The sequence below is a fragment of the Chanodichthys erythropterus genome, chromosome 2 (assembly GCF_024489055.1).
Source record: "Chanodichthys erythropterus isolate Z2021 chromosome 2, ASM2448905v1, whole genome shotgun sequence".
Classification (NCBI taxonomy): Eukaryota; Metazoa; Chordata; class Actinopteri; order Cypriniformes; family Xenocyprididae; genus Chanodichthys; species Chanodichthys erythropterus.
The window spans coordinates 29,674,034-29,688,165 of NC_090222.1; the positions used below are offsets into that span (position 1 = coordinate 29,674,034).

General features: G+C 37.2%; 2 protein-coding genes across 2 annotated transcripts; both read right to left on the reverse strand.

The window, feature by feature from the left end:
• Positions 1–23: 23 nt before the first annotated feature.
• Positions 24–10,296, reverse strand: tbc1d31 (TBC1 domain family, member 31). The gene is made up of 22 exons (XM_067395309.1): positions 9,993–10,296; positions 9,768–9,914; positions 9,545–9,660; positions 9,286–9,464; positions 8,672–8,823; positions 8,432–8,591; positions 7,806–8,006; positions 5,671–5,838; positions 5,446–5,525; positions 5,181–5,327; positions 4,952–5,085; positions 4,698–4,831; positions 4,402–4,581; positions 3,607–3,839; positions 3,355–3,507; positions 3,119–3,254; positions 2,406–2,498; positions 1,977–2,117; positions 1,638–1,832; positions 1,186–1,339; positions 669–779; positions 24–562 (listed from the first exon to the last, which is right to left on the reverse strand). The coding sequence occupies exons 1-22, from the start codon at positions 10,073–10,075 to the stop codon at positions 417–419; spliced, it is 3,243 nt and encodes a 1,080-aa protein (XP_067251410.1). The 5' UTR covers positions 10,076–10,296; the 3' UTR covers positions 24–416.
• Positions 10,297–10,895: 599 nt separating this feature from the next.
• On the reverse strand, positions 10,896–13,819 carry si:dkey-29h14.10 (uncharacterized). The gene is made up of 5 exons (XM_067395321.1): positions 13,660–13,819; positions 12,597–12,860; positions 12,451–12,501; positions 12,009–12,143; positions 10,896–11,710 (listed from the first exon to the last, which is right to left on the reverse strand). The coding sequence occupies exons 1-5, from the start codon at positions 13,685–13,687 to the stop codon at positions 11,514–11,516; spliced, it is 675 nt and encodes a 224-aa protein (XP_067251422.1). The 5' UTR covers positions 13,688–13,819; the 3' UTR covers positions 10,896–11,513.
• Positions 13,820–14,132: the final 313 nt, after the last annotated feature.

Sequence of the window (14,132 nt, forward strand, 5' to 3'; positions counted from 1 at the left end):
CTTTAAGCATAAGAGACCCCAAATAGTGCTTTACCTCAATAAAAAATAAAACATAACATTCATTACATTATCTGGAACAAACATAGGTCCTGACTACACAAAGATTTTTCCACGTTTACACAGAAAATGAAAAGTAAATGAACAATCTTAGAAATGGTTACACTACATTTCATTACATTTTTATTAAAATTCTAAAGACATTTTTACATTTTTAAATACAATAACATGAAAAAAGATGATACAAATGACATTCACCATAAAAAAATATGAATTACATTTACAAAATATTAAAAGCAAGGATTAGCGTCAATAAGCTGTGCAGTATTCTCATGTCGTCTAAGATCATTTTCTTTCAGCTCTTCTTTAATGTGTGCCTGGTCTCACACACACTGGTCCTGTGTTGGTGGTCACTGTGATCAGTGAGAGTGTATGGAGCTGGTTGAGGGTGAGATGAAGTCAGTCGCTCTGGCCCTGGCAGCTAATTTCGTCCTTAGTTCTCTGATTTCCTGCATCAGCTCCCTTTCCTTAGAGTCAAGCTCCCCTCGGCCACGATCTAAAGAAACTAAATTGCAGCGCACAAAGAGACAGCTTTTATCGCTTACCACTTTATTATTTCATTATGTTTGATTATGACAGTGTAGCTCCCAGTTTATACTAATAATACTCACAGCAATCATCTGATTGAGTGTGCAAGGAAATGTTGGTGGTCTCGCTCTGGGGCTTGTGCAGAAGGCCTCTGGATGAGCGGGGAGATCGGAATCTCTTTTCCTTCTGACGATCTACAATCACACAGAAATAATCTCCATAACACACAGTACACCTAAAGGGGTGAAACCAACCCCTAGATAACTCAATTACCTCATGTTAGCATGTGTAAAGTTTAACAGACTATTATTTAAAGTGCCCCATTATGCTTTTTCAGATATTATCTATTAGCTGTTTGTGAATGTAAAAGGTCTGCAAAGTTTCAAAGATCAAAAGTGCACAATAAACATTATGAGAAAATGAAAGTGTTTTTTGACTTTGGATGCGTGTAAACCTATTGTACCTCAAACAAAATGAGTAACTTTTAAAATAGCATAATAGGGGCACTTTAAACAGATTAGATCCTCAAAAGGAAGAAAAACTGTAAACATATCATAAATCCTTTATTACATTTTGGGAGAGGTCTTTGTCTTAACTCACTTAGTGAATCCTCTAGACTCTTCTGCAGTTTTCCATGATGTTGCTCAGTCTCTTCTGTTTCCTGAGAGATAAGTGACCTCCGTTGGGCGTTAACAGTGGCGGCCGCCCGTCTTTCCTCCTCCAGTTCAGCTTGTTTAGCTACTACATCATCCCACTGAGACCATACCAAAATAATGTCATTGGGCTGTCTTGAAATGTTGTATTGAAATTGAATTACATTTCTTATGAATCTTGTGTATTTGTTACGTTAAACATAACACTAAAGGTGTAGTCACATTTAACAATATTCAATCAATTTTCACTGGGAAAATCCAGTCATTTCCATAGGAATCCACACGATCAGGAATTTGTGTGAGGGTTGATCACGCGAATGACCAACAGAAAGCAATTTGGCTTGAAAGTGAGCTGTGCTTCATAAATCACTACATTAACGGTAACATGTAAATTCTCACCTGCTTTCCCTCCACTTCCAGCATTAGCTGGACTATTTCATCCTCTTTAGCACATGTTTGTTTGCTGAGGTTCACAAGTCGCTCTCTTTGCTTCTCTTGCCTCTGCTCTGCTTTTTCCAATCGCTTGATAACCTCGGCCTGCCAATCAGCATCCACTTCCATCTGTCCCACCTCTGCCAGAGACTCTTCCAGCATCTGAAAGAGATTGAATTCTCATAATCAGTTTCATCACAAGTTAAAGAAAAAAAGGAAATGCAGAAAGGAAACAGGAGAAGGGTGGAGTTAGATGTCTGACAAAGATAATCATATAAACTTTGTGAAAACCGTAGCGAGACATACCTTTTTGCTTTTCTGACTGATATCTTCATCTGTCTGAATGAGGTTTTGAAATGTACAGTCATCTAATTCAGCTCTGCGTCTCCTCGTATCCACTTCTGTTCTCACCTCTTGACTCACTCGCTCTTGCTCTTTAGCCAGTTGCTAGTAGGCCAAACATAAGCATGATCAGCTTTGGATATGCACATATCAGGAGTGTCCGAACCTGCTCACAGAGGGCCACCTTCCTGTTAAATTCCAACCCTAATTAAACACACCTAAACCAGCTAATCAAGGTCTTCAGGATTACTATACATTTCAAGGTAGGTGTGTTAGGGCAGGTTGGAGCTAAACTCTGCATGAAGATGGCCATCCAGAAGGAAGATTGGACACTCCTAGTGCATCAATTTTTAAAAAAAAAAAAAAAAAAAAAAAGTTTTTATAGTGGCCAACCTGTTCGAACAGTTGTCTCTGGGCATCCAGTTCCATTTGTCTCACTTCTATATCTTGAACAGCGGCTGCCGTTTCCTGATCTCGCAGAGCCATCTAAGTACAACAATAAACATGTAAAGAACCTGTCTGACAGAGACTTTGTTAAACATACACTACCATTTAAAAGTTCTAGATCAGTAAGATTTTTTTTATTTGAAAAAAAAAAAAAAAATTAATACTTTTATTCAGCAAGGAAGCATTAAATTGATCAAAAGTGACAGTAAAGACATTTATAATGTTACAAAAGATTGTTTCTTCAAATATATGCTGTTCTTTCTAACTTCCTATTCATCGAAGAATCCTGAAAAATGTATTGTGGTTTCCACAAAAATATTGAGCAGCTCAACGGGTTTCAACATTGATACTAATATGAAATGTTTCTTCAGCAGCAAATCAGCATATTGGAATTATTCCTGAAGGATCATGTGACACTGAAGACTGGCGTAATGATGCTGAAAATTCAGCTTTAACATCACAGGAATAATTTCCATTTTAAAATATACTAAAAAAGAAAACAGTTATTTTAAATTGTAATAATATTTCACAATATTACTTTTTACTGTATTTTTGATCAAATAAATGCAGCTTAAAAAAAATCTTTTGAACTAAAGTGTAACATGATCAGTTACATAATCAAAAGTAAAGTGGCAACACATGACTACAAAACAAACAACCTTTCTCTGAATCTCGTCATCAAGTCTCTCGAGCTGTATTCTGCGCTGATCCTGCTGGTGCTTAAGAAAACGTCTTCTAGCAGAATCAATCAGATTGAGTTCCTTCACCTTCAGCTCACGCTTCATAGCAGCCAATCTGAGCACATCAAGTTATGTCAAGTGAGTTTTGTATGTGAGAAACTGCAAAATTAAATTAAGTCAATAGTGAGACATCCTACATATGGAGGGAAATTGACCTGGCTCTTTGCTGTGCAAGTTTACTCTCCTCTTCTTGTAGAATCCTTCTCCGTTGCTCCTCTCCTTGCAGTAGCAGCTCCTGCTGTTTGTACCAGGCCTCAAACTCAGCCTGCTGTCTGACCGCTTCAGCATGCAGCTGCTGAACTTCCTGTCTATATAGACAAACATAAGCAGAAACCTTGTTGTAAAAGGTGTGCCAAGTATGAAATACTCCAGCCATATCACTATTACAACTGAATAAAATTTTGCACCTCTCCCTTAGATATTCCACTTCTTGTTGCCGGATCCTCTCACGTTCTTGGGACTGGTACTCCACTATGAAGGTGGGGTATTTGTTGAAAATGGGGTACTGCCCCTGTGTCAGAGGTTCAAAGTCACTCAGCGCAGAGCTAGGATGGACATCTGGAGGGGTGCTGTCCATCAACCGATAGGTTTCCTTCAGCATAGCACCAATGTCCAAGCTATTCCGATGATGGAAAAAGTACTACATTGGGGAAGATTTCGACAAAATAAATGAAATGCATGTAATGTTTGCATTTGTTATAAATAATAATAATAATAATAGATTTAATAAGTATATTTACACACATTACTGTTCAAAAGATTGGGGTCAGAAAGATTTTTTAATATTTTTGAAAAAAATTTATGCTCACCAAGGCTGCAATTATTAGATAAAAAAATACAGTAAGAACTGAAATATTGTGAAATATGATTGCAATTTAAAATAACTTTTCAATTTGAATGCATTTTAAAATATAATGTATTCCTGTGATGGCAAAGCTGAATTTTCACCAGTCTTCAGTGTCACATGATCCTTCAGAAATCACTCTAATATGCTGATTTGGTGCTCAAGAAACATTTATTATTATCAATGTTGAAAACAGTTCAGTATTTTTGTGAAAACTATGATAACTTTTTCAGGATACTTTATATATAAGGATAAATATATAACCGCTGAATGGGATAAACTCCAAATTTGTTCTTCATAAATTTCATTCAAATGGGTGGTGAGCATAAAAACATTATAAAAATGTCTAAAGTTATACCTCAAAGTCCTTCTTATCAGTACAAAGCAGTAGAGGTGCTCTGCAGCAGGTGACATAAGCAACCACAGCCATTAGAAGGAACGAGGGATGATTTGAGAAAACGTTGTCAAACAGTTTTAGCCACTCTTCTCTCATCAGAACCTCAGAGAACAGGGTCTCAAGAAGGGGCCACACATACAACTGGAGAGCAAAAGCACAGTGTGTAGGGCATTTGCTTCATCATCTTTGGCTTCAAGATAAAATTATTTGAAAGTCAAAGTCTATGTCATATAAACACTTGTGTCAACGTCTTTTACCTGTGAGGTAACACCACAGGCAACAAAATGCTGAAGCAGCTCTTTATCATGATGGGCCAGCACATTCTCAGCCAGGCTCAGCACATTAAGCGGAGGGTTGGGAAAATACTCAAACCAGTGTTGGCACCAGTTCACTGCAAAAGAGCAATCCAAGACACTTAAAAGTCTCTCAGCTACGGACCGAATAATTGAATCACTGCCAAAGAGACCAGTGCACATCACCGAACACCACACTACTGTCTTACACTACCTACCAATGACGGTGGCCACTACTTCAAAGCAGATCAGTGGATTGTTCTGGAACAGCTTGACAAATGGGAAGGCCAGCAGGGGGAGATAATCAGTCTCGCCAAAGACAGCAGCCCAGTGAGCAAGAGCAGACAGCACTCTGCCAGGTTAAAAATGAAAGGACAAATATAACATTATGGTTGGCAAATCTGTATGTATAAAATTAAATAATCAATCGATTGACACTGTGTCCACCTCTGTAGGCCTCTCTGTAGTTTGTGGCTTTTGATGGGGTACCGCTCCTGAAGGCACATGTATGCTGAGTGCAGGCCTTTGTCAGTCAGACTGCTGAAAGCTGCATGGTTCTCAGGTAGATGCAATAGAGAACGCCAAATAAACATCCTGCAGGAAAAACAAACACACACACACACACACACAAATAAACCAGAGACGCATGCTACAGCAACACATTAAATCAACCAAATGCCATTGCTTTAGCGGGACACATTTATTACGTTACCTGTATTTGGCTGGGTACTCTCCAAATGATCTTAGTAATGCTTGTAGTCTTTTCTTGTTAAGGCCATTAGGCAAATCATTCTACACAAAACAGAATAATTAGATATGATTATAATCGGGTCATAAGTTGGAGTAGTAGAATATCTTGAAAAGGCAATACAGAAGGTGTCTCAGGCACCCAACCCCTCAATTTAATAACATTTAATAAGCTGAATAAAAACAGCACCTCTTTGTCATCCAGTGTAGAAACAGCAGGGTGTAAAACTTTAGACGATATTCTGCGTCCTGACGTTTTCACAGGACGCTGACCTGCCCCAGTGTGCACCTTCATTTTTGAACACAATCCCACGTTGATGTTGCCTTTAGTGACCTGTTTCAACAAAGGCTGGGGAGGCTACACAAACAACCACTTGTGATTAGCGTTTTGAGGAGTAAAAAAGGCTTTTAATTATTTTTAACACAAATATATTACACTACTAGCATTCAAAAGTTTGAATATGGAAAGTTTTTTTTTTTTTTTTTTTTTGAAAAGTAAGTCTCATGTTCACCAAGGCTGCATTTATTTAATAAAAATACAGTTAAACCAGTAATATTACGAAATATTATTACAATTTAAAATTTCTAACATGATCCTTTAGAATTGATATATATACATATATACACACTATATTGCCAAAAGTTTTGGGACGCCTGCCTTTACATGAACGTGAACTTTAATGACATCCCATTCTTAATCCATAGGGTTTAATATGGAGTTGGCCCACCCTTTGCAGCTATAACAGCTTCAACTTTTCTGGGAAGGCTTTCAACAAGGTTTAAGAGTGTGTTTATGGGAATTTTTGACCATTCCTCTAAAGCGCATTTGTGCGGTCAGGCAGTGATGTTGGCAAGGGCCTGGCTCGCAGTCTCTGCTCCAATTCATCCCAAAGGTGTTCTATCGGGTTGAGGTCAGGACTTTGTGCAGGCCAGTCAAGTTCCTCCTCACCAAACTCGCTCATCCATGTCTTCACTGACCTTACTTTGTGCACTGGTGCGTGTCATGTTGGAACAGGTAGGGGCCATCCTCAAACTGTTCCCACAATGTTGGGAGCATGGAATTGTCCAAAATGTCTTGGTATGCTGAAACATTAAGAGTTCCTTTCACTGGAACTAAGGGGCCAAGCCCAACCCCTGAAAAACAACCCAACACCATAATCCTCCTCCACCAAACTTTACACTTGGCACAATGCAGTCAGGCAAGTACCGTTCTCCTGGCAACCGCCAAACCCAGACTCATCCATTGGATTGCCAGACAGAGAAGCGTGATTCGCCACTCCAGAGAACACGTCTCCACTGCTCTAGAGTCCAGTGGCGGCATGCTTTACACCACTGCATCCAACGCTTTGCATTGCACCCATTTCATGAAGCTCTCTACACACTGTTCTTGAGCTAATCAGAAGGCCACACAAAGTTTGGAGGTCTGTAGTTATTGACTCTGCAGAAAGTTGGTGAATTCTGCGCACTGTGCGCCTCAGCATGCGCTGACCCCGCTCTGTGATTTGACGTGGCCTACCACTTTGTGGCTGAGCTGCTGTTCCCACTTGCTTCAACTTTGTTATGGTACCACTAACAGTTGGCCAGTTTTCATTTGTCGGCCGACTAACTTTTCTCAGTGTGTTCTGCACCGCTGACTGAAGTTGGTCCTCATCAGCTTTTTTTCGTCCGATTCGACATGTTGAATCGGCGTCGGAGTTTGTTGGTCTGTCGGGCCATCTGATCATTCTGATTGGCTGATCAGCTACTGCCACCTGCTGGTACGGAAAGGCATTTCATCTTACGCAGGCACAGAACGGACGTGCTACTTGGCTGTCGAGAGTTGGTTTGGTGTGTAAGGCCAACTTTGGACCCAGACGCTGCCGACGTGAGCCAACCCCGCAGTCTGCTTTCATCGCCACTAGTTCGTCGGCATCGATTTGGTGTGTACCTGCCTTTATACACCTGTGGCCATGGAAGTGATTGGAACACCCGAATTCAATGATTTGGAGGGGTGTCCCAATACTTTTTGCAATTTTATATATATATATATATATATATATATATATATATATATATATATATATATATTTTTTTTTTTTTAATATATATATTTTTTTATATATATATATATATATATATATATATATATATATATTATATATATATATATATATATATATATATATATATATATATATATATATATATATATATATATATATATATATATATATATATATATATATATATACACACACACACACACCTTTAGCCCACATTTAACATTTACAAAAACAAATAAATGATGAATAACTATTAATTAATAACTAATAAGTAAGAATTTACCTTACTGATCTCTGGGGTAAGACTTCGTACATCATAGATTTTAAGAGCACCGCTGTCCATCACAGCAACAATATGGTGGCCTTTAGGACAAATACTTGCCGAGGTGATGGCATCCTCGTGGGACCCTATTTCAAAGAGCTGCTTGCATGACTGAATGTTGATAAAGCGCATTACCCCATCTTGGCTCAAAACGCCCAGAGTCTAAGGACAGAACATTACAGTATGATTATTTCCACAACCTTAAAAACTGGATCATAGGAGGTGAACTTTTCAAGTTAAGTTCAGTAGTTATTCTTCTCATTGCTGTGTAAGTGTTAGAAAAAAACAAAAAGAATCGAACCAAAATGATTCCATATTAAACAGTAAATTGAGCATATAGTTAATAATAACTATGTTTCAGTGTTTCCCACAGGATTTTGTGAAACTGTGGTGGGTGGACCTCAGTCCCCCGCCACAGTTTAATTAATGAATAGGAAGCACTGAAATCTATTTGTGGCAGTCAATGTTGATATTGTGGCGGGCCGCCTCAAATAAATCAATGTATGGGAAACACTGTGTTTAGTAATAAAGTAAATTATAATGCATGACGTAGAAGCTTTTTAAGGTTGCAGACTACTGAGCAGTACCTGGTTGGATCCACTATCGAAACTATCTGCCAGGAAATCTAGATATCGTACTGTCTTGACTTTTGGAGGCATCTGAATTACTCTCAAGAGCTGTCGACTGTCCAGACACCACAAGTGGACTAAGTTGGAGCGTCCAGCCGCAGCAAGTGTTTTCCCATCTCTACAAAGAAACAAAATGATTACATACATCATGCCAGTCTGTGCTTCACCATTTTTAGGGTCTAAGTGAAACAGCCTTACTGTGTAACAGCATATGTCCTGTAGTGGATTCTGGGCCCATCCTGTGGAACAGGCAGCTGATACTTGCAAAAAAGAGTGTCGCTCTCCCAAGCAAAAATGGAGTCGTCACTAAAACAGCTGAGAATGGAGTTGCTGTGTGGGAGAAAGAAAACCTACAACAAACACACAGGAATAAGGGACTGATGCAGAGCTGTTACTATAATATAATGCTTAAAAGGATAATTCACCCAAAAAAGAAAATTCTGTCATCAAATTACTCACTATCATCAGATTCCAAGTCCATAAGACTTTTGTTTATCTTCAAAACACAAATGAAGATATTTTTAATGAAACCTGAGAGGTTTCTGTCCCTCCAATGAAAGTGTGTTCAACCCCAAACTCTGATGCTTCATAAAAACATCATAAAAGACAACCATATAAATTGAGTATTTACATATACATATATCTATTATATCTATATATATGTAATTTAATTTAGGCTTTTAATCACATATTAATCAGCAAACACACATAGAGCACTCAAATATAGTAAACGGAAGCTTAAATGGTTCTCGCGCATCAATTTTTATTTTTGGGTGAACTAACGCTTTAAGTACAGATAATTGATGTCTAACCTTTTGTATGCCAACTGATTGACGAACATTAAGCTTCCTTTTTCTCTGGAAGGTGTCAAGGTTCCAGAGCTGAGCGGTATCAGAAGAAGTGCTGATGGCGTAGCTGCCTGAACTGTGGATGGACAGGGAAGAAACGGCACCCTCGTGACCCCGCATCCAGCTCACTAGCTGTCTGGTGTCTGGAAACAGTAGATTATGCTTGTTAGAAGAACGGTTAAACATTTGCAGTTCTATGTGACAAAATTATAATATGTCTTACCTTTGTCAAAGCACTTAATGGAGTAATCAGCAAGAGCAACCAGGTACTCTGTGGTTCTTCTCAAGTTGAAAGCCAAAGCAGTGCATGCTTGGCCTGTTTTCTGGACCAGCTTGAATCTGCCAAACGATGAAGTAAGATACGTAGGAAAGTACAGTGAACGTCTTATGATACATAAACAGAACAGAACGCTTATGAAAACTTACAGGGACAATATATTCTATACCTGTTTCTGCTAATGTCAAACACATAAATATGGCCATGATGATCACCAGCAAGAAACGACTCTCCTGTGGTGTCGAAAGCCACTTGCAGGAATCGAACCGTCTTGGTTTGACGACCAGACGCGTTTCGGATCACAGTGGCCAAGACGCTGGAAATACATAACGTTACATGCATAAATGCATCTCTTCTCATTGTATAAAAAGTTTGCTGCTTATGTCAAACTTACCCATATTTCGCTGATGCTAATTTTCTGTGCCATATTTTCCCATCTTCTCTGGACCCAATATCTGTAACTTGCATGTTTAGCATCGACTCTCCAACTTCTCCAGCAAACAGCCTCCCGCCTCACACAGGCATCACAGCGGGAAATTCAATAACTGCAAATTATTTTCATAAATTTGTTAATGACTGCCTGTCATACTCGTTATTAAACCTTAATCTCATATCGAGATTGACAGTAATAATGTCAAAAAACGGTTATGCCAGTATTTGTTAGAGTATCGAAATAAAGAACCGAGCAGCAAGACGCGTTTCAGTTAGAGGAAGTGACGAATGTAAACACTTGTTGGCATTATGGGTATTGAAGTCGTTTTAAGGAAATGTCACGTGACCTTACGCGATGAACAAAATAAAAGTGTGTTATAAATCTGAGCAATTGCCTGGATTATCACAAATCTGATTTAGTAATGCATATAATAATTTTATATTTTGCAATGGTAATTTGAAATGCAGAATATCTATAAAATACACATTTCTAAATAAATTTACTGTAAAATTAAATAAGGTCTGCACTAATATATAATACATTATAAGGTCTGCACTAATATATAATACATAATTATCCTTTTTACAATATTTATTTAATTCATAGCGGTCAGTGATTTTTTCCCCCTGCTGCAATTTAAGTAAATATCTTTAAAAGACATTTATTTATACCTCCATTAATTCTGAAGACAATCACAGAAGTCTTTCAGACAACATGTCTGCAATTTCTTTACCCTACAATGAATTAAATATATCTTAAGAAGGGCTTTTGTAATAGATATTTTGGTCTTGACACCTACATCAATAGGGAGACTGTGGTGATTGCTTTATTTCAAATACATTTATTTCAAAATTTTACTCCAAAGTCATATATGTGTCAGCTACATGCCTTCTTCATATAAAATGCCTATGTACAGTACCTCAGACTTTATCACCTAGTAACATAAATAAAATCATTAGCAATTCCCACAAGAAAAATTCACCAGAACTACAGGAATACACTGAGAAGTTATTACAGAATAACTATTGAAACATCAAGAGAACATCCATCATAATGTCAATAGATGTTTAGTTAACAAATTAATGAAAAGCTTATAAAAAAGACTGCATAAAAAATATTGAAATGTCAGTCAACATATTTATTTTAAAACATTTCTGTTGAACAAATAAATATTAATATACCCATTAAAACATGAGAAACAGTCAGTAGCAGTCATATTCAGTAGCAATCAAGGCAGCATATATATATATATATATATATATATATATATATATATATAATATATAAATAATATAATGGCCACTTCAAGGCACATCAGTTTAGAAAAATCCATGAGCACTAGTCAATCGAAAGCATTTATTATGCTTTCAGTGTACAATCATCGGTCAGGCCAAGTAAGCTGAGCGTCAGCGCCACAAGGGGGCCACCGGCCACCCCCATCCACCCACTGGGTCTTCCCTCCTGCTCGCTATTTCACATCTTTTAACTGATCACATCAGGCTCAGTCTCTGTATCCTCCTCAACCTCCGAGTTCAAACACTCACTGACGGTCATACTGTTGTGATCCCCTATAATGACATACTCTATGTTGGATCTCTCCATGTGTATGCTGTTGCCACTTATTGTGTCCTGCACTGGGATCAGTTCATCAGGGCTCTGAGTGTCTCCCATTTCATCCACTGTTTGTAAAAAAAAAAAAAAAAAAAAAAAAAAAAAAATTAAATTCAAATCACAAATTCACCAAAAAGTCATTCTCATAACTCTGTTTAAAAAACAAAATAAAATAAAAACATGATAAACGTACATTGTATTAAAAATAAAAAAGAGAATTATAAAAATAACTGTATTAAAAGTTTATATAGGTTATGTTGTACATTTCCGTTTAATATAAATGTATAAAAAAACAATAAACTGTAAGATATAATGTCTATAATGCTAGAAGAACTTGACCTATATTTCCTGCTATAGAGCTCTTACCGTTGATTGCATCATTCTGAGCAAGCAAAGAATGCTGGTCACAGGTAATGCATTGTCTGTTGTTGTTCCCAATAATGCAGTTAGTCAGGGAAGAGTTTTGTATGTTTATGATACAAGGTTTAAATTGCACTTTTTCTGTTAAAGAAAAGACAAAAAACAAAAAACATTAATATGAGTAACCACACGACACATTGCATCAAATGGATGTGGGACAGCAAAACAAAGCGCTTACTCATTTACACTTTCGAGAAGTATGTGGTTTTCAAGTGTGTGAGGTAATCAAACATAAACAAGACAACAACAGGAAGTAAGGTGATCAAACTACTGAACAGGACCTGCTAAATAATTTCACTACTCTGATACTTCCTAACAACAAGGCAAAGAAAAAACAGTCTATGACAATGTACATCACTTGTGAGGCAAAATATTCAAAAATATCTACCTGAGAAAGGAATTTCCTCTATATGTTGATGGTCCTCAAGACTAAATTGTGCTGAATGACAAGAAATGAAAGAAAAACAAAAGAATGAATAATAAATTCAGACATTGGCATAGATCTATTTCAAGAGATTTGATAAATTGTCCAACCTGGATATCCTGTAACTTTCTCATACAACCCCGGATCACAAATTCCGAGGCATCTGAGGAATGAGCCGCATGCACTTTGACCTTTTCTAATGACAATCTGCATCATCTTGGAGGATTTCTGCATGTCCGTGGCCTGCGATGTGATAACCTGTGATTCATACGCCGTGATTGTGCGGGATCGGTACAAGTAGTTGGACATCTTTTGAACTAAATTCCCAGTCATACACTTACTGAGAAAGCCCAAATATTGCTTTAATTGTTTATCTGTTGAGAAAGAGAACGAGGGAGAAAAGTTTAAATCACAAGAAGCTTCAAAAACAACAGAAATAATGTAATACGCCCAATAAATTGGATGCATAAACTTAAAAATAAAGGTTCAAAAATTTGGTTTTCACAGCAATGCCATAACAGAACCAATTTTGGTTCCTCAAAGAACCTGTCAGTGAACCTTTTTAGTTTTCTTCTCAGTGTGAAGAGCATTTTAAAAATCTAAAAGAACCTTTTTCCATAATAAAGAACCATTTGTGTAATGGAAAGGTTGGATGTTCTTCATGGAACCACAGATGCCAGTGGCATCTGTGGTTCCATGAAGAACATCCAACCTAAAGAACCTTTATTGTAAAAAGTTGGACTTCAGCTAAAACTGGACAAAGAAATACTCATTTGCTTTGAACTTAACATGTTAGATAAAGTGTAACAGTAATTTTCATGTTCATAAAAGATTAAAATATGTTCATAAAATAAAGTTGCTCTAAATGCTTTTTTTAATATATAAAAAAACTGCATCATAAATATTTGATAAAAACAATAAATTCCGAATAAATTCAAATAACATATTCGAAGCGTTTACATTTAGGAGAGTTGTATCAACTAACAGGTTGAGAGTAAATATTTTTTTATCTGTGCATATAGCAATAACTTAAACTTTTGCGTAGTTTACATTTGACAGATAGCTACAGTGGTTTGTTGCGCTTCCTAGTCGTATTCTTTACTATTTTCCAAAAACAAACAAACAAAAACATAGGCCTAAGTGACAGGAACAAGATGTGGGCTATAAACTTACCAGAGGATATATCAACCGTGCTCTCCATCTATTAGCAATAACAAATAATGCTAAGTATCATATGGTAAAGTGGTTCTGAAGGCATGTGAAAACGAAACTGCAGCTGTCGTTGATATACGTAGGTGTCAATACGCATGCGCGTTACGAATGTAATTTCCAGACATGAATTTCCCCTCGTGTGTCATTCTGGTTAACCACGGATTTTAATGTCATGCGAACAACAACAGCAACATACAAGACAAAAGTTTTAATTTTTAAATTTCTGAACTGAAAGCAATTTAGCGGCACTAACTCACTGCATGTATTTTTCAATCAAATGAAAAGAAAAAGAGAGTCAATAATCTAGCCTATTTAATTTGCAACTTCTATAGCCGAGTGTTTAAATGAACCACGTTATTTATGAAACATAAAGTCACTTTTGCACGTTTGTAGCGCAACAGTGATGTACATCAAGCCGTCTACAAGCGTCACAA